General features: G+C 36.4%; 3 protein-coding genes across 6 annotated transcripts in view; 1 reads left to right on the forward strand and 2 right to left on the reverse strand.

The window, feature by feature from the left end:
- Positions 1–24,952, reverse strand: part of LOC137406529 (syntaxin-7-like) — a 383,065-nt gene that overhangs the window by 133,076 nt on the left and 225,037 nt on the right. The gene's annotated exons all lie outside the window — the stretch shown is intronic.
- Positions 3,660–15,771, reverse strand: LOC137386072 (uncharacterized). Its single transcript, XM_068072743.1, has 4 exons — positions 15,450–15,771; positions 11,289–11,397; positions 5,082–5,256; positions 3,660–4,495 (listed from the first exon to the last, which is right to left on the reverse strand). Exons 1-4 carry the CDS (start codon positions 15,601–15,603, stop codon positions 4,340–4,342), a joined length of 594 nt encoding a protein of 197 aa, XP_067928844.1. The 5' UTR covers positions 15,604–15,771; the 3' UTR covers positions 3,660–4,339.
- On the forward strand, positions 16,007–24,490 carry LOC137403607 (mitochondrial nicotinamide adenine dinucleotide transporter SLC25A51-like). 2 transcript variants are annotated; one of them, XM_068089588.1, is made up of 3 exons: positions 16,077–16,113; positions 16,442–16,458; positions 23,041–24,490. In XM_068089588.1, exon 3 carries the CDS (start codon positions 23,045–23,047, stop codon positions 23,927–23,929), a length of 885 nt encoding a protein of 294 aa, XP_067945689.1. In that variant the 5' UTR covers positions 16,077–16,113; positions 16,442–16,458; positions 23,041–23,044; the 3' UTR covers positions 23,930–24,490. The 2 variants fall into 2 exon arrangements, with proteins under 2 accessions (XP_067945681.1, XP_067945689.1); XM_068089580.1 differs by lacking the exon at positions 16,442–16,458 and having other exon boundaries at positions 16,007–16,113.

The raw sequence follows: 24,952 nt of genomic DNA on the forward strand, positions 1-24,952 counted from the left end.
AAAATCACGTCATAATTCTGGTTTGCGGCTTTGGAAACAGATTGAGGCAATGGACATGGTGACTGGTGACATGGTGACTTGCCATACACAGTGTAAACCGGTGTATTGAAAGTTAATAGGTTTGGTGGTAACGTAGCATGACAGGCTAAGTGGTAAGGTAAGTTCACAGGCTAAGTGGTAAGGTAAGCTCACAGGCTAAATGGTAAGGGAGCATCACAGGCTAAGTGGTAAGGTAAGTTCACAGGCTAAGTAGTAAGGTAAGTTCACAGGCTAAGTGGTAAGGTAAGTTCCCAGGCTAAGTGGTAAGATAGCATCACAGGCTAAGTGGTAAGGTAAGTTCACAGACTAAGTGGTAAGGTAGCATCACAGGCTAAGTGGTAAAGTAGGTTCACAGACTAAGTGGTAAGGTAGCATCACAGGCTAAGTGGTAAGGTAAGTTCACAGGCTAAGTGGTAAGGTAAGCTCACAGGCTAAATGGTAAGGGAGCATCACAGGCTAAGTGGTAAGGTAAGTTCACAGGCTAAATGGTAAGGGAGCATCACAGGCTAAGTGGTAAGGAAGCTCACAGGCTAAATGGTAAGGGAGCATCACAGGCTAAGTGGTAAGGTAAGTTCACAGGCTAAATGGTAAGGGAGCATCACAGGCTAAGTGGTACGGTAAGTTCACAGGCTAAGTGGTAAGGTAGCATCACAGGCTAAGTGGTAAAGTAAGTTCACAGACTAAGTGGTAAGGGAGCATCACAGGCAAAGTGGTAAGGTAAGTTCACAGGCTAAGTGGTAAGGTAAGCTCACAGGCTAAATGGTAAGGAGCATCACAGGCTAAGTGGTAAGGTAAGTTCACAGGCTAAATGGTAAGGGAGCATCACAGGCTAAGTGGTAAGGAAGCTCACAGGCTAAATGGTAAGGGAGCATCACAGGCTAAGTGGTAAGGTAAGTTCACAGGCTAAATGGTAAGGGAGCATCACAGGCTAAGTGGTAAGGAAGCTCACAGGCTAAATGGTAAGGGAGCACCACAGGCTAAGTGGTAAGGTAAGTTCACAGGCTAAATGGTAAGGGAGCATCACAGGCTAAGTGGTAAGGAAGCTCACAGGCTAAATGGTAAGGGAGCATCACAGGCTAAGTGGTAAGATAAGTTCACAGGCTAAATGGTAAGGGAGCATCACAGGCTAAGTGGTAAGGTAAGTTCACAGGCTAAGTGGTAAGGTAAGCTCACAGGCTAAATGGTAAGGGAGCATCACAGGCTAAGTGGTAAGATAAGTTCACAGGCTAAATGGTAAGGGAGCATCACAGGCTAAGTGGTAAGGTAAGTTCACAGGCTAAATGGTAAGGGAGCATCACAGGCTAAGTGGTAAGGAAGCTCACAGGCTAAATGGTAAGGGAGCATCACAGGCTAAGTGGTAAGGTAAGTTCACTGGCTAAATGGTAAGGGAGCATCACAGGCTAAGTGGTAAGGTGTTCACAGGCTAAATGGTAAGGGAGCATCGCAGGCTAAGTGGTAAGGTAAGTTCACAGGCTAAGTGGTAAGGTAAGTTCACAGACTAAGTGGTAAGGTAGCATCACAGGCTAAGTGGTAAAGTAAGTTCACAGACTAAGTGGTAAGGTAAGTTGACAGGCTAAATGGTTAGGGAGCATCACAGGCTAAGTGGTAAGGAAAGTTCATAAACTGACTGGTTGGTTAAACAAGTTTACAAGCCTAATGGTTTAAGGTAAGTTTGCAGCCTTCGTGCCCAGTATATCTGCAAATGTTAGTTTGCTATTTATGGTGATATTTTTAATTAGAAATGTGTTTGTATCACCATAAACTGATACAGTTTAGAAGGATTAGCCGTGCCCAATACTAATAAATATTTCCTGGTACCATTTCTTTGACATAATATTGACCCACTAGTCCAATAATCTCTTTAATGAAGAAACCTAGAAACTGTTTATAAGCTGAGCTTTGCAACTAGATAGCCGGAAATTCCGACAGCTTCCAACATATAACTTAGAATATATGAGCATCTACAATCCATAATATTACGTAATTTAATACATAATCTAATATGCGTACGTAATAATTTGTCTCTTGAATGTCGTTATAAACAGAAGAAGACAAGAATTTAATTTTAGCCTCAGAGTTACGATTGACATTCCCTTGTAAACATATAGGTATGTTGATATTATATATTATATGTTTTTGGCATGGAACAAAAATCATCATTTTGCTGATGATTTAATTATGCCAATAAAAAGTTATACAATCATACGTACGTACGTACATACATATGACTGTACGCACATACATACATATGTACTTACATGTGTATGTAGCCTACATACATATGTACATTCATGTATATGTACATACATATGTATATATGTACATATATACATACATATATATATATTTATTTATATATATATATATTTATTTATATATATGTGTGTATGTATACGTACACACATACGTACACGTACTCCCTAGGAGGCGTACCCCCTCATATAAGGTTGCTCATATCTTATTAAATGCAGTGAAATCGGAATGAAGTGAAATATTCACACAACGTTTTTTTCCTATTCTTTCCAAACTTAAATTAGCTCGAGTTCATCACACCGAAAACAGTGCGCGTTTTCGAGATGAGAGAATCACGCTACTGATCTTTAATTTCTTCAGTCAGTTTTTTGCTATTATAGCGGATCACCTAGATTGTTTTGTTAAAAACCTGAGAACCGATCAGTTTTCTATCAACTGACACAATTGACGGGACCCTGTGTCGGCCGCCCTGTGGAATCCTCGAATAGCTTAAGATTAATCATTGCTTGGATTCTTCTCTTGTGTTTTGGATGGTAGTTTTGAATAATTTCTTGTTTATTATACTAGTTTCTTCGTTTCTTTCAATTCATAATTAAACAGCATGGGCCAATAAATAACTTCTTTAAAGGTGAGTAAGAATTAATGACTGTCATGAATTTAGAGTCTGTATTTAAAAAAATAGTGAGCAACTGAGCTTATCATATAATAATATTCATGGTGGCTTGGAGATGGGACTGTCTTGTGTCTGGGGTCTGTGTGGACTGTCCATAGGGTTTTTTGACTCACTCACATCACAACCTGGAGTCTCTATAGTCATAGAGCACACAGGTTCTGCAGCTAAGCCCGCTTGTAATTTCTTACTGGACACAACACAAGGTTTTAAGTTATGGAAAACAGCATAATTTAGGGGCAATCATGCTAGAAAATGTTCCGAGTACCCCCCCCTCCCCCCCAGTTTACAGGCTAATGCTTAAGAGGCTGATTCTCAGGAACCAGACAGAGTTTTGAAACCAAATGTTTGTAGCGATTTGGCTGAAGGCACGGAGCAAATGTGTGTGAAGTTTGGACAAAATCGGGCAAAAAATGTGAAAACTCATAACGTATATGAGGACTAACAGACAGACACATACTCGCGCATGCAGACATATGATGATAAACTGGGATTTAGTAATATACATGTAGATGTGTATGAGAGTATAAATCCAACAATGTTTTTTAGAATTTCATATTTATATATACAGTTTTAAATTGTTCCATTATGTTATGCTTCCACACTGGCAGCATGTAGTTATATCTGTATTTTTTAAATCTATTTAAAAACTCATAATTTGTTTACTTGAAGTTTGAGCAATCAATACATCTCAACATTCAGTCATAATAAGTTGTATTGCATGTAATATACAAAAATATAATCCGCTGATAAAATATAGAACTCTCTATTTACAGGTCAACGAAAGCATAATGCTAGAGAAGCCAGCACTTATCTTTGATCATTGAATACGACTCAAAATTATTACTAGTTGAGACTTTTCACCTCCTCACCAAAATAGTATAAAAGATCTCGTAATATCGTTCCATATACATAGCACTTCTCTAAAACAAGAAGGGAAGCAATGGCCCTGGTTGTTGGCTACGACATCAGCCAGACATGATATAATGCAAAAAGGCTGCGAGAAACGGCAGCAATAGTCATGGAAGAAGCGAGTTGGAAAACAAATATAGAAATGCTTACTTTGGTATAAATGTGGCAAAAAAAGCGGTAATACAAGGAATTTGGTCAAACAAGGAAATATTGCCTCTATATAGGCATTTTTGCATATACAGTCATTAACTTCTCGCATCTTGATTGACGAACATTTTAATAATCCAGGCGAGTTGACATGAATATTGCTTTTCAATCGCTTTTCGACATGAAAAGCGATCACAAATACGTATTGTTCAATTCGGTAGCATAATTTCTTTGCAAAAATAGAATGCGGTATAAGCAGATGAATGATATAAAAATAAGAATAGAATGTAACATTTATCTGTCCCTTCTGTGTCTATGTCATGACTTAGTCGGTTGTTTATCTGTTAGACACTGCAACACATTTATATAGCCGTTTGGGGCCATTAGATCTTCCCAAATAAGTTTTCCCTCGTCGTAATATAGCTTCACTCTTCTCTCCATTTTTTCACCCGCGGCGCAGTAAGGTTTCACTACCTGCAATAAATAAAGCTCCTTAGCGATACAGCAAGTCTGGAGTCAGCCCATTTAGTTAGCGAGTAAGGTTATTACGCCCAATACATACTAGAGATAGTCTCTGTGCGTATTTATGCTGAAAGTGAAAGAATTGAAAATGTTATATATTTAGAAAACAATGTAGGACAGATACTTGACTCGGATTGCAAAGGTGCTTGTGTGAACATCACAATGACTCGTAACCTGGCAGCCCGATGCCGTAAGAGATCGTTAGGTGCATTAGCTATATATACACTTATTCTACAATTCTGAGGGTAGTGGATTGGAAAAGATGGTTGCGTGTCCAGGTGCTACGCTGAATGTTTGAGTTCAAATCCCAATCGGTGCAATGTTTTTCCAAGATCCAACTGTCTGATGAACCAGGCTTCTAGTATAGCAAAGAGTAATGCCATATTATGTTTGAGAAAGTCTCCAAGGCCACCAAAGTAGAAATTACACCTATTTATTCATAGGTACCAGGCCTTTCACACTTCATCTTAAAAAAAATCTTTTACATAGATATTTGAATTTAAAATTGGACAAAGAAGAGCTTAGTTTGTACACTTACATAAGCAGCTATCAAAGTTTCATGCACTCCATGCTCTTGTAACATAGCCGTACACAGAGCATGGATATCATTGGGAGGCCCTTGGTTCGATCCACATGGACAACCAGAATTGCATTCTTCCTGGTGTCTTCTGCCTTCCGTCGAATATCCGTGGTAGAGCTTCACTCCATTAACACTACAATTTTACAAAATGGTTCTGAAAATGTTTAGCCAATCAATCATAAATATCAACACGTTGGTAGTTGCCATGGCAAAAACATTGGTTATGAGTTCTCAGAGCTGTGTCTTGGCATTTCTTCTACAGACATTCCAAGCCATTTATGTGATGAGAGAGTATCTCGAGGTGACAGGAGCCCTTAGTACCATCTCATGAATGTCCTTCTAGGCAACACATATATCTAACCCAACCGCGCCTCTTCAATCTCGATTCTCACAAACAAAATATGACTCACAACTAGGTTGCTTTGCTCGCCATTGTGTCTTGCACTGTTCTAACCCTATGGGTCTCATAGCCTCTATGTCATATACTGCGCTACTTTCAGAGTGTTGTAACATCCTGTTATGAATACATAACAAATAAAACTTGCTGATACGCTAATACGCTTTTCTTAAGCTCTCTATAAGCTAATCTCATGATGCAAAAAGACATGCTGACTTCCTGACCTCCTACTCACCTCTCGAGATTGGGAGGCAGCACATTGTGTAATGTAATGCACACACCAGATGGCCATAAACATGTAACAGTTGTTACACATACTTCTAAGGTCACAGTTAAAGGAAACCTTCCTTGGCAGCAAGCCAATTTTGAATCATAAATCGGCCATGTGTGTGGTATAGAGCTACTCTTACCAAAAGCTTCTATCAGCTATCATAGATGAGTTGAACCTTACAACATCACTCACATACAATGGAAAGTTTTTTAGCTGGTGCAAACTAAAATTGTGCGCATATTCCATGCTCCAGACGTTTATTTTATTTTGCTTTATTAAAATCAATTGACGTTTTGTTTGTCATAAAGATAAATGATATTTGTTACAATCCAAAGCGGGCATAATTGTGGACGACCTCTGTAAGATGCTTTTTTAAATGCACCAACTTGAAAATTTGTATGCTAAGAATAATTATGGTGACCTCAAAAATACAAGATGTTTCCAACTTATCATAGCTGATGCTTCGGGATCGGAATGTTAAAAAGAATTGTGTAGCATAAGTATGAATTTTCACACAATGTCCGCCGTTTGAATGAATAATCGATCTTTCTAGTCTACAGGCCACGAAGGGGGCTAGCCATTCCTTACACAATCCTCTTGGCTAGCTGCCAAAAGTGGGAATGTTTTTGCTCCCATTTGCGGCTGAGGTAATTCTTTGATAAATGTGTATCTTTTACATTCCTTCTCCCACCCTGTAATGACTGGCTGCTCTCATCTAGCTTGGCAATACATAATCGGATTTAAACTTCTTGGGAACTCATCATTGTTTTTGTTGGTCTGCGGTTACTTGGAATATGAAATCCCTAACATCCCATCTGCCTCCCTATTTCTAGTCTTGTGAAGTCAGTTGACGACTAGGGGCCCCATAATGCTAACGAGAACCGCTTCTGATCGCGTGTGTGTGCAGGCATTTTTATATGATTATAGTTCAAAAACATTTTAATATGCCTGGTTTCTGCTCGATTATGATTCATTTGCAATTAATAATTTGAATAGTGGGCTTCAAAGTGTGCCCATGTAATAGTATTTTAAGAAATGTTTGAGAAAAATGTACACGATGTCATAGAAAAACAGGAATAACAGTGTATATCCGCTATGAGATGGATTCCGTTTTTAAGGTTGAAATTTATCACTTATTACTAAAAATATTGCAAATTAAAACAAATAGTTACATTGTATTGCTTGAAAGTACAGCTTAAAGATAGACTAGCGCCAAATTATAGTGGATTTTATCAGTAAGTATCGGCATTTTTCTATCATTTGCAATTGTTTTTGCTGTTTGAGTTGACCTGACTGCCGGGTTGTTTCAAGATTAAAATTGACAAAACTTGATCACAGTTGAAACACCCAGATCAATCGAAAGTGTGATTATGACGTTTATAGTTGCAAAGATAGCAACAGAATAAAGGGACGTAACACTGCAACTTAAAGGCAACAGTCGATATCAACTGCAGCAACGATAATAACCAGTGACATTCTTTCGGCTCACATTTTTTCTGAGCGTTTTAACCGCGATCAAGTTTTGTCGATTTTAATCTTGAAACATCCTGGCAGTCAGACCACCTCAAACATCAAAAACAATCACAAATGATAAAAAAAATGCTGATACTTTCTGATAAAATTTGCTATAATTTTGTGCAAGTTAGTCTTTAAAAACATGCGCAACTCTGCATCGATAGAACTAACTGTTTGTCTATGTTCCACCTACTATTCTATTGCCTTGTATTAGTAATATGCGGGTGGCCTTATTGCCCTATGTTAGTAATGTGTGAGTGGCCTCAGGGAAGAGAGGAGGCTTGTCAATTGATCTATTAGAATTATAATCTATACACACCGCCGGTCAAGCACCACAACAAAATACCAAAAAAGTACTTACTAGTTTTTCCCTTATGTGGAAATATGTAGTGACAAGTAAAAAATTGCACTGGCAAAAAATCACAGTTTTGTAGTCACATGAGAATCTTTAAAAGCATAAGGAAAACTAGGAGGGTTATCGCGTGCGGTATTGCAATTTATTACAACAGAGAGTTGCAAAACTTTGGAAAGTAGAGGATCTAATGGCAATGGTTTGAATAGGTATTATATCAGGTAGCATGTGAGGCAATGACTGTACGTATGACACGGAACTATTTGTGTGACATTTTTAAAGCTTACGTAAAGACGATCAACTTTGCGACGAATAGATTACAAAGTTTGTCATATTAAGCGTTTGTTTCAAGATTACAAAAACTTGTAAATATTGCAGCGCACATCTAGGTGAAAAGCTTCCTGAGAGGAAATGATAAAAAGAAGTGACCAAGTTCTGCTGCGCTTTTAGATCTGCTTGACTATTCACTGTCGACTTCGCAATCGATCGGCAGAAACTAAATGTTAATACTTTCAATTTATGATTTCGTATAAAATAGCAGAGAAAAACTTTTTTTATGGAATAATATTGTAGCCAACAAAGTATTTAAAAAATGATGTCACCAGTACAATATATCAGGTGACACAGATTCCCTAACACATCTCGTTCAATAAAACGCCCCAGTTATCAAATAATGATGTCATCAAGTTAATACTGCAGGTAATTACATAGACTCTAAACCAAAGTACGGTCTAAGCTTTTGTCCATGTATCTCTTGCTGGTTTGAAACCTATTCCGTGCGAACAACAATTATCTTTGACGAAAATGTCAAACCAAAGAGCTGCAGTTAATGCCTGATCATTTCCCTCTTCGCTGACAGCCAATGATGCTCTACCAATGTTTATTCCACCTATCTTTCATGACTGAGAACTTCATATCCTTCACGAACAACAATTATCTTTTATGGTGATGACATCATCATAGAACAAAAGAAAAGTTTTGCGAGGCTTCCCTCGGATGGCTTCCTTCACTAATAACATAGTTGAAATTTGTGTGCGGGATCTACACAGAGGCTTGCAATATGAAAATTCATAAGCATTCTTACTACGACTAACAACAGAAAAATATAAAAGGACAGTTTTTTATATTAGTAGTTAGATATAGACTTGAGTTTGTTTTCATAATTTAAACACGTGTTGGTTAGATTTAGCTCCTTGAAGAATGTTTGGCCAAAGCTTGTGGTGTCTGGCAACTACCCGCGTCTCGTCAAGAAAATGTCTACTTCGCTGAATTCACTCTTAACAATCGCGAGGTACTCTTGCTTTGCTTAGTGGTTTTCCAATGTAGACCACTAATTGAAGAGTCGCAAAAACAACAGAAAACAACAAGTATATTGAGGGTGGTTGACCAGCGTCCCACTAGAAAGAGCCACAGAAGTAAGGCATGCTAGCTGTCACACCACATGTTTTGCCTCAAACCGATTCAACATTGCCCTCCTTACCAAAACCTATTCTGTTTTCAAAGACTATCTCTTTTAGTGTTTCGGTAGGCTGGTAAAAACACTAGGCTCAATTACGGTTAAACCACAATAGATGCTCAGACGAGGCTATGAGTTAGTAAACAGGATACAGCAAACGCTCTATCAGAGAGCTGGCCAGTGCTATCATCCGCTGTCTGTGACCAAACAAAAGTTGATCATACTTCAAAACTCCAATTTTGCTCAAATGTAAAATGGTAGTATTTGTCGGTTAGTACTTCATATGATCAACCTTTTGGAGTGAACTCCATGATGCCTCATTCCGCATGTTGATGAGTATCAGGGCACTCACTGTACTAATGCTCTGTCAAGATCGGTAGCCTGGCTAGATTACTTCAGAAATTGTACATTCTGTGTTCATTTATGTTTCATGTTTTAGCACTCGCCGAAACATTTTAAGATTATAAGTATTTTCTCAAGACTTGACTTATTACTGTACGACGCTACGGCAAAGGTCTGTCTCAGACTTCACTTTTTAACAAAATCAATCATTAAAATTGTGTCACAACATTTGTATCGATCTAGTTTTTATCGACTTTTACTGGTGCAATGCTGCATTTGGCTCTATTTTTACCCATTTTTCGATGTATCAATCTTTTGTCAAACAAACTTGTGTAATGGATGTTGGGTCAATAAAATGGAAGAGAAATACTGGTTGCACTCGATGCAGGAGATAGTTTATCTGGTTGTAAGCAAATTAGGCTATGATGAAAACAGGAACTACACTAATAAAATGGATTTCAAAACAGAGGATTTGACTAATTTTTGTATAGAACTTGTGATGCAATCTTGAGTTAAATTGCAAATTTACTAAATTGCAAATTTAGGTAGCAAGCATCTTGCTCCAATGTCAATGCTGCCAGAAAGAAATATTTTAATAGTTTTATCGAGTTTGAAACCAAATGCTTAGAAATGTCTCAACTGCAGACCAGTTCAACTGGAGACGTTTTTAAAGACAACTTTTTGCTGTGGAATCTTTTGACTGACTTGCTATGCAAAGAGGCATGCGATGCACCTGTTGAGATCAGTCACTTTTGATGTAAATTTTATTTACTCTTTGTGCTAGCCAATAGAATTGATTATACAGCAGTCATTGGTAATAAGAGATTTATGTTCAGCGTATTCACTTCCTGGTCAAAAAGAAAGATCAGCAAATTAAAATATTTGTGAACGAAAACGGTCATGTGATAATAAAGGCTAATGAGAAGGGTGTATGCAGTCGAACAGTCGCATGTTTTAAACATGAGTTTTTATTAGCAGATGAGGAAAATCAAATATTTTAAAGTCCACCGACTAAGAGGATACGATAAAGGATTTGGCTCATGACGATTGGGATGGTAGTGTCATAAGCCATAAGCCTAAGTCACACTATATCGCCGTACATCGGTGTAGACTTTCCGAGACTATGTGCACCGTAGACTGATAGCATCGACAAAGCAACGCTGTTACCTCGAGAATGTTGGCAGTTGCCAAACTTTTCCGATATTTCGCTGAGCATCGACGACAGCCTGTACAATGTGAATCATTTCGGTGATAGTAATTCGCAGTCGCAGATAGCGTGATTTATTTATTTCCGTTTATGATAGTTGCTGCGGGATTAGTATTTAATTCGATCACGCAAAAACAAAGGGGTTTCTCAACGAAAAATGTATTTACTGATGCAAACGCGAATGGGTTTTGTGAGTGTGAACGTTGCTATCATAGACGATCACCGAAGTATTGTAGCATCAACACCGATATAAGGCGATATAATGTGAAACAGCCTTTAGGTCGGTTGCTCTATAGCTTTGGCTCCAAAACACCCTACCTACTTGTGGGCATTAGCTTTATTCTGTCAAACCAAACTTTGCCCTTAGAGGTTTTTCCGGCAACAATTCGACTACCGAGGTGAGATGCCAAAACAAAGCACCAGGATGTTTGCGCAAATAGAAACTGCTGCGCTGTGTGTGACATTCATCTGCCTTCTGCTAGACGAAGGCTCGGCTCTTATGTTAATAGCTTTTGCCTCGTCAGTTTAGTGAATTGGCTGCGGTCAAAACAACAACCCCGCATGGTTACTAGCGGAGAGCGAGCGGGCAGGTTGCACGTACACACTGCACGGTTAACAGGCCTACCTTATCTTCTCACAAGTATACATCGGGCTTGGGTAGCTCGCATTCTTCACTTTGCCCGAGCATCGTATAGTTCTGTTGTTTACAGTCATCTCTTTTCCGAATGATCTTTCTATAAGTAAATAAAGAGCCAAACCTCAAATCAATCTCATCTACTCAGCAGTTTGGTCTCACCAAGTGAAAGATATGCAAAACAACAGCCTACCTGCCAGCTCCTGAGTTAAAAATATTTATAGATGTTAGTAGTAATACTTCTAGATGTTAGTAGTAATATTTATATATGTTAGTAGTAATACTTCTAGATGTTAGTAGTAATATTTATAGATGTTAGTAGTAATATTCATAGATGTTAGTAGTAATATTTATAGATGTTAGTAGCATTATTCATAGATGTTAGGAGTCAGTAGTTATAGATGTTAAGAAGGAATATTTATAGATGTTAGTATTGAATACTTATAGACATTGACAATGATATTTATATATGTTAGCAGTGAATATTTGTAGGTGTTGGAAGTAAATATTGATAGATGTTAGTCATGATATCTATAGATGTTAGTATTGAATACTTTAGACATTGACAATGATATTTATATATGTTAGCAGTGAATATTTGTCGATGTTAAAAGAAAATATTTATAAATGCTAGTATAATATGTCTTTTAATAGTACAAGTTGTAAAACACATATTCTACACAGTTCCCATTGGTCATCCTGACCAAGTAAGTCGGTCGAAGGAACCTTTGGTAGACCAAAAAAACAAAAACTTAGCCAGCATACATACGTGTAAGTACCTCGATTATAACAATTTTTTGAATTTTACAACAAGATATAATTGGACATTTGTAAAACATTAGAATCTCTAAATTAATTTTATATCATTGCTTTTCGAAGTCACTTAAAAGTTGTTCATCAGAAATATTTGAGCGGTAAGAAAGAAGACAGCTTGTGGCATATGCACGGATACGCCATGGGTACTAGTGGCCTTTGTTTATTCACTGATTACAATCGGCGAACAACAATCCTAATTAGTAGCCATAGACTACATTCAGTGTCTTCTCAACCCCTCTTTACTAGCTAGTCTATACACGGCTTGCCCCAGCCCTGCGACAGCGGCAGCATTAATGTTAGCCATAGTAGTAAAGTAATAATGGCGACAGCAGCCAACTAATAGCCATGATGAGCTCCGAGTTTTAATACATGACAAAAACTATTACAGAGGTTTCTTCACTTGCAATTTTTGAAGTATTGTGACAAATTCTAATCAAAACATATATTTATTTACTGACAGCGCGAATGTTTTGTCTGCGTTATGGGCAACAGTGTTGGTACACACTATTTTTCAGTCAGATCACACACACCTTGTTTATGGCAAATGTTAATTTGCCAACGTTAGCAAGATGTTAACAGCTCACAGTTCACATCTAATGCATATAACCTTCCAGGATCTAACTACCCTCTGACTGATATTTGCACTTTCGTGACCTCTCTGAACAAAAATCTATATCGCTTATCAAGATCTTTATTTGCTGTGATGTAAGCAGGCACCAAAGCCACAATATGAGAGGAGGGACTCTTTCTCTTCAAATAAATAAAGTGATTTCGTAAAAATTTCTGCCACCAACCACATCCTTTTCACGCTCACAAACAAAAAATGAAATCATATTTAGTGCAATGTGATGACTAAGATTGTAGATAGAATCATGGAAAGTGGCAGGGTTGGAGAGAGGATAGCAAAAGGGGGTTTAAAGAGAAGGTTAAGGAGATGACTGACAGGTAAAAGAGCAGACAGTGACAGAGTTAGGGAGAAGCTAATGACAGGTTAGAGAGAGAATAGTGACAGGTTAGAGAAAAGACCGTGACAGGTTAGAGAAAAGATAGTGACAGGTTAGAGAGAAGCCAATGACAGGTTAGAAAGAAGACAGTGACAGGTTAGAAAGAAGACAGTGACAGGTTAGAGAAGAGACAGTGACAGATTAGAGAAGAGACCGTGACAGGTTAGAGAGAAGATAGTGACAGAGTTAGAGAGAAGCCAGTGACAGGTTAGAGAGAAGACAATGACAGGTTAGAGAGAAGACAGTGACAGGTTAGAGAGAAGACAGTGACAGGTTAGAGAAAAGCCAGTGACAGGTTAGAGAAGAGCCAATGACAGGTTAGAAAGAAGACAGTGACAGGTTAGAGAGAAGCCAGTGACAGATTAGAGAAGAGCCAATGACAGGTTAGAGAGAAGACAGTGGCAGGTTAGAGAGAAGACAGTGACAGGCTAGTGTTAGAACAGGGTTAGAAGAGGGTGAGAAAGAGTAAAGTAGTGGAGTTGGATAGAAGTAGCACTGTGTTTGTTTTTGGTTGTTGCGCGGGTAGCACAGACTAGAGAGTGGCTCTGGTACTAGTTGTAGTCTCAGGACTGGAGAGTAGTCAGACACTAACTGTACTGGTCAAGGTTATGGAGTAGCCATGACACTAGCTGTGCTGGTAGGCCTTCCTCTCAACAACCTCGTCCCTTTATTATGATGATAGCAGCCTTTTTTGTTTTGCATCAATGACCTTGTTTGTTTCGATTTTTTGGGTACTGGTAAACCACATGCCTAGCAATTATTGTTTTATATGAGTGCCAGTGCGGTCTTGCGGTAAACTATGGCATTCTACTGAAGCCACATGCTAAGTAGATGAATAATTTTGAATGAGTCAAAATAAAATGGAAAAGCCTAGCTTAAATATCCATTAGAAATATACGAATATTCGCATCCAGAAATCACCTTTCATAATAATGAGCAAAAGGTTTATCCTATTAAATAAGGTATAATTTTGAGGACAACAGATTTATGCGACACGAAAATCAATTTGAACAGCTGCCAAGATTTAATTGAGTGAAATTAGGTGAGCGAAGCGTGTGCCACCCAAGTAGCAGTTCCATTCACCCGTGATGTATTATGTAATTCAAGGCAACTTGCCAAAATCAATGCTTTGCGGGGCGCGTTTTACTACGCATTCTAAGGTCATGTTTACTGCACGCTCATCACAACTGCTTTCATGGTTTTGGATAAAAACTGTGGAAAAAGATAAAACGTCTGCAGCCGTCTAATAGTGAGCAGCAAAGCGCTAAGGTCTATATGCAACTCTAGATGTTGTTTGCGAGAGAGAGCTCATTATAATACTGTCTCAGTGGTTTACCACCTAACCTCAGCCACAGTCCAATGACAAGGGCATAATTAATGGCTTGCCTGCCAGCGCGTAAACAACTTACTCAGCCCACATGTCTCGCAAAATTCATGGATAAAATGAAAAATAGTCATCTCATGGCACTCCTCAAAATGTTCTACGCGATTTACCAAAATACATGGTTTGGCAGTTTCCCAAAGCGCTTTTAATCCATGTAAACAATTTTATGAAATCCAGGAAAAAGTTGTCAACAATTGATAGTTCCAGATGATTGCCTGTATCTGCCACAACATCGTGCAATGCCAAAGTTCTGCTCACCAGTTTACTCATCCCAGTCAGCGCTGCTGCCAATGCGAACATTCTAGCTTGCTGTAATTGTCAGTACAAATAAAACGCTGTGAATTGATTGTGAAAGAGAGTTGATTTCTTATCTCTCAGCTGATGACGACGTAATGAAACGAAACGTTCTTTGAAATCATGAGCTAGGGTTATATGGTTAGCATTTTTTGCATATGCAAACTAAACATATTTTGTAATTACATTTATAAATGTTGGATCATGTACTAATTAAGTACCAATTCAATAATTTTGAGCATTAATTTTCCTATAAACTAGAAAAAACTAGTATATGTTGTATAAATATGTCAAACACGCAAACATAACGTCACAGACCTTCTTAACATCTTTGTTACTCCATCATATATAAAGTTTTTGTAGTTCCTGTTACAAACTATCAACACTTGGAAGTTAGTGCATGTATCTTTACAGTAAGCTGCACATGTTCAGGTACCTAGTAATCTTGTCTGTATTAGAACAAAGTATCACTGATGCATTACATAACCAAATACGTTTGAAAAAATTTAATCATCTGCGAAAGTACTTGAGGACACAAATACAAACATTAGCAAAGGTGGACAAACAAATATTCTCTGAATTGATTATGCCATCTGACTAAACCATTCTTTATGTAAGACATGATCGAAGTTTATATATGAACGCGTTACTTACCCTGAAATATTTGATCATTTCTTAATCCAGTTACCCCGATGGGAGCTCCAGCGGCTGATAAGAATATGAAATTCAAGCACAGGAAAGTGGCAACCACTATATTCCCGCAGTACCGATCTAAGTTATTCATGTTCCAAGCATATTTTGTAACCATAGATGCTGAAAAATGTGATGTGATACGAAAGATAATACTAGTTAAAGTTACGAGTGCTAGCGGTGAATCTGCTGTAGTTGCAAGAGTGGCGACTAATGTGTCTGAATAGAGGAAAATGTGCAGCCAAGAAGCTTCTTATTCTGTCAATGACGAGCGAGCCAGTAATTTTTAAACAAAGGCTCTCTAAACAAACGCTTGACTGGGCACAGGAGGTTGAAAACATTTTTTTAGCGTTTCTGATCCACGCTTGCAGGGTCATGAACTATCGCTTTCGCGGCTAATGACGCATAATTATGTCTACATTATATTTTAGAAATTGTCTTTACTTGTTTGTTTTACAATACATCGAGACAGTGCAAAAATCCTCCGTATGATCTCATTTACGAGTCCTGACTTGCAGTATCGCCGGCTTAGCCTAATATGAGCGAGGATGTTTACATCGTTTGTAATAGATTTTGCGTCTAGAAGTAGAAATTCTTTTCAACATTAATGAAAAAAGACACGCTTTCGGTAAGGCAATGCCAATGTACCCTTATTTAATAGTAAAATTGGTGAATAACACAAATTGCCTTTGAATATTTATCGATATTTTATGAAATGTAAATCTCTTTTTCTGATTCAGAGCTTAATTCTTTCCGCAACATAAGGCCAGACCAAGAACAGATTACCTCTTACCTCTTCTTCATTAGTACGTACAAAACAAGTAAAAACAAGTGATGTGCGTCAGATAATTTTAGTCGTTAACCAGCATTTGTATATCAAAATTGTTGCTTTATTATGCAACTAGAAGAAAAAAACGATAGAATGTCATAATTTATAATGTATTATACTGTTTTAGGTTATTGTTGGCTAATTGTAAGTTAGCTGTGTTATGTACATGTGTTAACTGTGATTTGTTAGCTTGGCTTTTAGTTCACGAACTGCTCTTTAAGCATGTTTAAGATCTTTAAGATTAAGCATGAATGACTAAATTATTCACAAGAGTTGATAACTATTCGTTAAGATTGATCAATACGAAATTGTTATTACTTTTGGTAGTTGGATATACGATTGTGTTTGGTGTATCAATGCAACACTGTACTGTGCATTTTGAATTAAACACATTTATTTTGATACAAACTTGTCATGTTATCAATAAAATAAAGTATACCGTTTGCTTTTGCCTAGGTATGACTTAGTTTTTTGCAGACAAACATATTATTAAAAACTACTAGCAGTATATTTTACTCTACTAACTTGTTTTGAGCAAATCATACTTTAACTGAGTATTTGTCGAACTTGATAAAGTTTTACATAGTTTTAGTCATAAATAACTTTATACGATTATAGTGTACTCATGATTGTAGGTTCAAATGCTTAAGAGATTTAAAGTTTTATGATATAACACGAAAAAGTAATTAAGATCAGAGGTTCAGTGCAGCTAGTTAAAGGTACTCTCATACTAACAGAAACTTGCTTTTACTTTTGTCCCATATTCTAGTCTGTCATTTGTTACCGGTAGTTTTAATCAATATGATCCCAACCTTGTAGCCCAGTTGTGCAACTAGGATAAATGAGCGGTTAACACAAAAAAGGTACATACCTATGTATATACTGATACTTTTAGTAGAAACACTCAACTGAAGCAGTCACAAGATCATGAGGGTCATATAAATCTATGTTACTGCTAAACCTCTATCAGTACTTCATTGTCTTGATGCTTTTGACACCAAGAACAGAAATGGCACAAATAGACATTGGGTTGGCAGCACTTTTTCAATCAATTATTGAGTTTACCACTTTCTTTGTACCACTCTATTTTATTTGCATTACATGAAAATCATTCTTTGTGCCAAAATTACACTAGCATTACAAAACAAGCACGATAGAGCAGTTTGTTGTAATGCAAACCACGTTGTCTGAAAAGTCGACAAGAACATTGTGGGAAATCAGTGGTAATACACATGTTAGAATGTTTAAGCTGAATCACCTTTATAGTGATTTAAGTTAGAAATGATTTGACATTTGCAGGAGTGATTTGTGATTTGAGATTTAGTTAGGTAAAAAACAGGGATGTAGGATTTGATTAAGTGAAAGACGGGGTTTTAAGATTTGATTAGGTAATAAACAGGAATTAACTTGTGTTTATGGATAACTTTTTAAGTATACAACTATGCAAACTTTGCCTTGCTGCTTAGCCATATTATTATGGAATAATCTTTGAAGACGGTTTTGGGAGTTTGTTTGCAATTAAATAGCCAGGTCTAGCATAATGTTAGATACTGTGCTTTGTCAATAAAATTTTTAGGTCGCAGAAACATGGCTGTAAAAAAGGTAATTGCAAAATGACCAACAGTAGTGAAAGGGAAGTCAAGTTTTTGAATTTAACCATAAATTGTCCTTGAATTTTACTAGTTTTGTCTTTTTGGTGTTTTAAATTATGATTTTTTGTTAGCTTTTATTTACAGCTGCGTAATCTAATAATAGTGGCTGAGGTAGGCAAAGAATATATACTGTAAAACCTCTAATTGAACGCCATGGCGCTCTATTTTTTAACTTTTCTATTATAGTGGCAGTCAAATAGAGGTAGAATTCAAATAGAGGCCGGCATTGTATTTTTCAAATGGCTCGTCAGAATTTTGGGAAGATATATGTAGCCCTTTTACGGGTGGAACAAATGTCGCCTATATATAACTTACCTCTAACTTGTCCACGATTTCTTAATAAATATGCATTGGGAAGCCGAGAAATATTTTTACCAATTAATATATATTGCTTACAATTAACCTGCGATGATATTATAGCCTGTGTCCTGCTTTGAAATTTGTTGGAGCTTTCAATTTTTATTTCATTTTAAATTTGAAGGCATATTTTTATTTTATATCTATATTTAAAAGGCATGTTGCATAAAAGCTCATTGCACTCGTTGATATGTTTGCTACAGTTTGCAGCCAAAACTAGCTTTTTAGATGCAATAGAAAAAGAGTTATGAGCGTCGATCCATTGTAAGGTCAGATTACCACAATGATGCTATCGAATAGTATGCTATAAATCCGCAAATTTATAAATTATATAGCAATAATATATATATTTATGAACAAGTGACATAAACGAATCATACTTATAAGACATGCAAAAACAAAAATGATTGTTTTTCAAACAAAATTAGTTGCATTGTTTGCTTGGCCAGTTGCATTCGGATTGTTGCTTTCGATGGAATGATTTTCTGGTTGTTCAATATTTTCCACAATGTCTTCTGACCTCAACTCTTCTTATGCACCGCTAAACTAGTCAATATTAGTGTCCAAACAATTTTTTAGTAGCAAAACTTTTACGCGTTGTATTTCGCACAATTACATGTAATCATAAACTCTTAGCCGCATGCGTGTTAAGCATAACTTTTAGCCTAAAACTAGTCGTTCATGTACCATCGTATATGTAAACCATTTTTACATACATGTACTTCAAAGTTCATGTATCAAGACCACGTTAAACAAAAAACTATTATTAGCCTGATACAATTAATTATTTTTATGATGTTGCTTTCAAAGTTTTAACGAAAAAAAATTTAATTGTTGTTCGTAAAAATCAAGGAATTTCAACGTGGCGGTCAAATGTAGGTGACGTTCAATTAAAGGTAGCGTTCAATTAAAGGTTTTGCTGTATATATGCAGTCAATCATTTGCTTATAATTACCTCAACATAAAAATTTTCAAACGTATGACATGAAGCTCTAGCAAAGATTTGACTATAAATACTCAATACTAAATACTTTTGAAATGTCTCAAAACATTCTTGTTTATTAAAGGTTGACTTGCAACAAAATTCACATTACAGTTATTTGGTGTCAAAAGATGTCACCATGTCTTACTCTGCTGTGTTGTAGGTGCATATATGTGGAAATGTGATTACAAGCTCTTGAAAGCTCAAAAATGAACAGTTAATCGCAGCCATCACGAAAACGCAGTAGATTGGAATCTCTTTATTTCGACGACGTATTCAAACATTGCGATTACTGTTTTTGATCACGTAAAATTAAAGGCCAATAAAAGGCTCAATATAAAACGTCTCGTAGCACTAGTTTATGACAAACACTTCGGGTTCTACTGGAAAGCCCATATTAAATATAGATGCTCGTACTTTACAGTTTTGTTTTGGCTTGGTCTAATCATCTAGTCGTAATCTGATCATGTGACCCATACTCCCTGCCAAATAGCGCGAACAAATTTTGCAGCATTTTTCGACGATCACAGGTCACCAACAGGCTCCTCATGTTTATCATAGGATGATGTGCACTCCTTCGAGCTAAGGTTAAAAAATTAAATGAGTTTCTGCGGTAGGTTTTGAGATATCAGTGCTCAAAGTGACAGCGATACGATGATGATGAAATAGGCGCGTAATGACAATAGACATGGTTTTATTAAATGCGTGAAGTATATTTGTGAAAATATTTTGACGAATGAGGTTGCATGAAAGTTTAAACAGAAGCCATTGTATTTAACTACTTCCCATTTGAACCGTTCTGGAAAGAGATTCCAATCTAGGGTGTTTTCATGATGGCTCCGATTAACTGTTCTTTTTTTGAGCTTCTAAGAGCTTGTAATCACATTTCTACATATTTTGTACCTACAACACAGCAGAGTAAGACATGGTGAATCTTTTGATACCAAATACTGTAATGTGAATTTTGTTGTAAGTCAACCTTTCAGTGAAAGTGAAGAAGCTGATGATAATTTTTAAAAAGTGTGAAAGAATTTACCAAATAAAGAATATAATGTAAGCTAAGTTGGTCACCTGATGGAAGTTGAAGTTGGCCACGAAGATCACTACCTCTATCTATGAAACTATGCGCGTTCTCTTTCTGTTGATTATTACTTCATTAATTTCATTTTAAATAATTCATATATAATATTTACTTTTTGTATTTAGTATTTTGCACAATTTTTTTATTATGCTTCTATTGTAATCACACATGTAATTATCTGTAGTCTATATTAAAGATTTATTACTTTTTTGTTAGAATTTTAGAAACAAGGTACAGTGTATTTTATTAAAATTTTTGCTTTAACATTTGACGGTTTTAACAGCTCATTTAACGAGTAAACTTAGTATACAGAGATTTGAGTTGAAGTCATCTCATAATAATGTTCTATAAATTATTATAACATAATTGGTCAATCGATTAATAAAATAAAAATATGACAGTAATGATGATATATCCTATCTTTTTGAACATCCTAGGTTGTCGGTACTCAATATTTTTCATATATTCTAGATCATTCTTTGGTGATTTAACATTTCATTTGAGTGCATCAAGTTGGTGGTTTAATTGGTTCGATATAATTTAACCGGCCAAATCATTTTATTTTAATCAAATTATTTTTAATTACTTTGATATCAAATAAAAAAGTAATTTGGGATCAGCTCTGGAAGACAACAAATTAATTCCCAGTTCTTCATTTTAGATGACGCTACTAATGAAGTCAATATTCTAGCTCAGTGGAAACTTGTACATGTGCATTCTATCTTTATCAATATGCAATTGATGGATTATGTTATTAGATTATGTTATTAATTCCAGCCTGAGCAATAAATGCAGTTTACGTGGGGTTTAGTTAATTAACGAACTTGAAACGAACTAACATTGTAGAGTTAGACAAGCTTATTCTTATATACCACCTTTTATATAAGATTCACTCTTTTCATTCTGCATATATATGTAGGTATTTATGTTTGGTTTACCTTGAAATAATTTTGAGTATTTGAAATATAAACAATTTGTGTGGTGAAATAAAAAAGTATATTTATAAAAGTGATGTAATAAAAGTGGTGAACACACCATGAATCTACTAACTCAAACATTATATCTCCAAATTTCTCTCAAACATGTAGTCTCTAGTTATTCAACAGATTTATTTTTAGTTGGTTTCGCTTGAGTGCTGGATATCAACTAATTAGTGCACATTCTCAGTTACATGTGAGTTAGGATAAAAAATTTTCATGTTCGTTTGGAAAAGTAACTTATGACTAAGGGCATTCTACTTGTTTGTCATGTTTGAAGAAATGTGGAATATAATGTGCCAAGAATGTATATGTAGGTGTTTTAGACAAGCGGAATAGTAATGTGCACTTAGCTCAACTGTCATATTTGTCAACACTTTACACATTCTTTCTAAATGGTTCATGTCCATTTCTGATTGATGTCGCACCTTTGCACCAGTAATCCTTTATTAATCTCTCAGCTTGTAGATTATTGTTACTGTCTAATGTTATGTAACGCAATAATCTCTTGGCTAATCTTTAGCCTAGACATCGCTAGGGTTTAAAATCTTCTTTGTTCCTTTACTGATTCGCTGAGTAAAAGTGGATTTGTGGATTAATTTGAAGTTGTGTCTACGCCTTAAGTGTTTTGCTATTGTGTGTCTTCCAACTTGTGCAATGTTTATGCAGACGTTGTGCGGCTGACGCATGGCAGACCAAACCACTAATACTCCTGGGAAAAGGTACCTGTCATTCTTTTTCAACTTCTTTGTCTAGCTCACCATGTGCTGAATTTGTGAATGTTTTTGATTTCCCTCGGAGAATACATGCAGAAAATGTGTCTATTCGCAACTTGTCGCTCAGTCAGTTTTAACAGTAATAATTTTCAGCTCAACAAGAGGTTATGGCTATATGATAAGTTTCTTTTGTACATCTTCAGTACCAGTTTCGTTACCTCCATATTTTCTCTCCTCTCATTGAGGCAAGATGGCTACATAAATGCTATTCACTTATTTCCTTATTCGTTTCACAGAGATTAGGTCACTTATTATGTAGGAGGTCGAAGGTTTATTATGCTCTTGCATATAAAATGTACATATTATACAACGTAATTAGGACAGTTGCTTGAATATGCCATGTTGACTAGTGAGTAGTGTCACGGGCGCATTGCACATTGTCTGGTCAGTACCACTCGTCCAACTCAACCTAAAATTTACATAACTTATGGTTTATATATTCGTGTACCTACATATTCTCAGCCAAATTGGTTTGTGATTTAGTCTAATTGTATGAATAGTCGGGCCTCTCCCTCCCACTTCTACACATTTACTAGCTCAGTTTACTAACCATGTTTAAACATCTGAATATTTTATTAATGGAATTAGTGTATATGCATATATGGCGGCTATAATCTTTTCCTCAATGTTTAGAATTTAGCATAGACATTACAGCATGCCATTCCCCAACTTGCTGTTAGGTCTTTACCTCTTTACTGGGGTAAGCAGAGGTATGCTTATAGTAGCAGTAAGATAACCTTCTTTGTCTTTGGCTTCATCACATCTGATTTTTTGTGTAGTTGCAGCATCAGAGTGCCGGAGAACTGGGGCTTCAAATAGTTTTTATTTAATCATATTAATTTTTTACATATGAAAACCTTTTTAATTCGATCTGGACAAGCTGTTATTTTTCTTCTTGCAGCTAGATGACACGACAGGTTGTGCAGGCTAAAATGAGCAGCTCCAAGTCTGATGTGTTTCATCCTAAAGAATTTGTGTGTGGAGGGGCTGCCGCTTTCACCAACATCACCATAACATATCCAATGTATAAAGTCATGTTTCGACAGCAGCTTCATGGTATCCGTACTCACCGAGCTCTCAGCCAAGTATACCTAGAAGGAGCACGTAGTTTGTACCGCGGCTTGTTGTCTCCCCTGCTGCAGAAAACACTCGCCATGTCTATTATGTTTGGCATGTATGAACAGTTTAGGCTCTACCTTTCACAGACAACCACTTGGAATAAACATACTTCTGTTGCTGTTGCTGCCATCGGTGCTGGTTGCATAGAGGCAGCATTGTGTCCCTTCGAGCGTGTTCAAGTTCTCATGCAGGATAGACAATATCACGGTAATTTTCGTAATACTTTTCATGCTGCGATGGAGCTACGGGCATACGGTGTTCGGGAATATTATCGGGGTCTCTCTTGCATCCTCATGAGGAATGGCCCAAGCAACACAGCATTCTTTCTTTGTCGACAACCTTTAAAACAAATGCTTCCTCAGGCAAACAGCCAGCTAGGCAATCTTTGTACAGACTTCATCAGTGGTGCGGTGCTTGGTGCTAGTATCAGTACTGCCTTCTATCCTCTCAATGTCGTCAAGACTAGAATGCAGTCAAAAATGGGAGGCGAGTTTAGAGGAATAGTTGACACCTTCAACACGGTGTTCAATGAACGTAACAGGTCCTGGCGGAAGATGTTTCGTGGAGTAAATGTTAATTTCTCACGGTCTCTTCTTTCATGGGGCATAATTAATGCTTCTTATGAATTGTATTGGAATATGTTAACACACAGTTTTAGTAGTAATGAATGATAGATGTGCTCATTAGGTTATTTATAGGAAATGGCTGAGTAGCTCAAAGTGATTTGCTCTGGATATAAGCTTCCTCCTATAACCTTTTACCTCTATTCGGTGTCACAACTAACTGTACGTCAACATTTTTCTGTAGAAATTATATCATTCAGGGAATACAGTAGTATTATTTTTACAGTTAATTATTTTATTTTTAGTCATAAACATGACACTGAACCATAAAATACCAGTAAGTCTCATTTTTGAGTATTATATTTGTTTGCAATATTCACGCAGCATGCCTTGCCTTTTTACTTATGAAGTGGAACACTTTGTTTGTGTGCTGTCTGTAAATAATATGTTTATTTTTACCTACAGTGTGTTTGAGATTTTTGTGATTTTGTTTGTTATAGTTACATATACAAGAATTATTTTTATAGAAACCATTTTCTAGGTTATCGATTGACTTATTTAGCTAGCTTAGCTAGAATTCTCTAGCACTCTGCTAGCTAAGCTTATTAGCTAAGTCTTCTAGCTGTACTTAGCTAGAAGTGTAATTTACTACTGAAAGAATAACACAGATAGCTAGCAGTAATAGTGCAGTATAGTATGCAGATTTGTAAATCAACAATCAAACTCTAGTTACATGTCTGTATACGTATATATTTTAAGTTAAATATATGATTTTGATCAAAATATTCGTAGATACGCAATACGCTAGTGCAGCTGACATTAGACTAAAGTTGTTGCTGAGAAAAGATTTCTGGGTTAGCTGGTGGCTATACTAGTCGCAGTATTATTGAAGTGCTGGTGGATGAGTAACAAAGAATGTGAAGAGAGTGTAAGAAAATCATAATACTTAAATGTTAAATGTTTTGTTAATGTTAAATGTTAATGTTTCTTAAATAATTAAATGTTTGTAAATTTGTGAACAACAAATTAAGGAGACCATGGCGAAGCTGGCCAAGAATTAAAACAGCATCAGGTTAAGTTTCTAAGTTCTCACCATATTGGATTATTCATTATATTCATAATTTATTATAT

This window comes from Watersipora subatra, chromosome 1 (assembly GCF_963576615.1).
Source record: "Watersipora subatra chromosome 1, tzWatSuba1.1, whole genome shotgun sequence".
NCBI classification, from domain to species: domain Eukaryota; kingdom Metazoa; phylum Bryozoa; class Gymnolaemata; order Cheilostomatida; family Watersiporidae; genus Watersipora; species Watersipora subatra.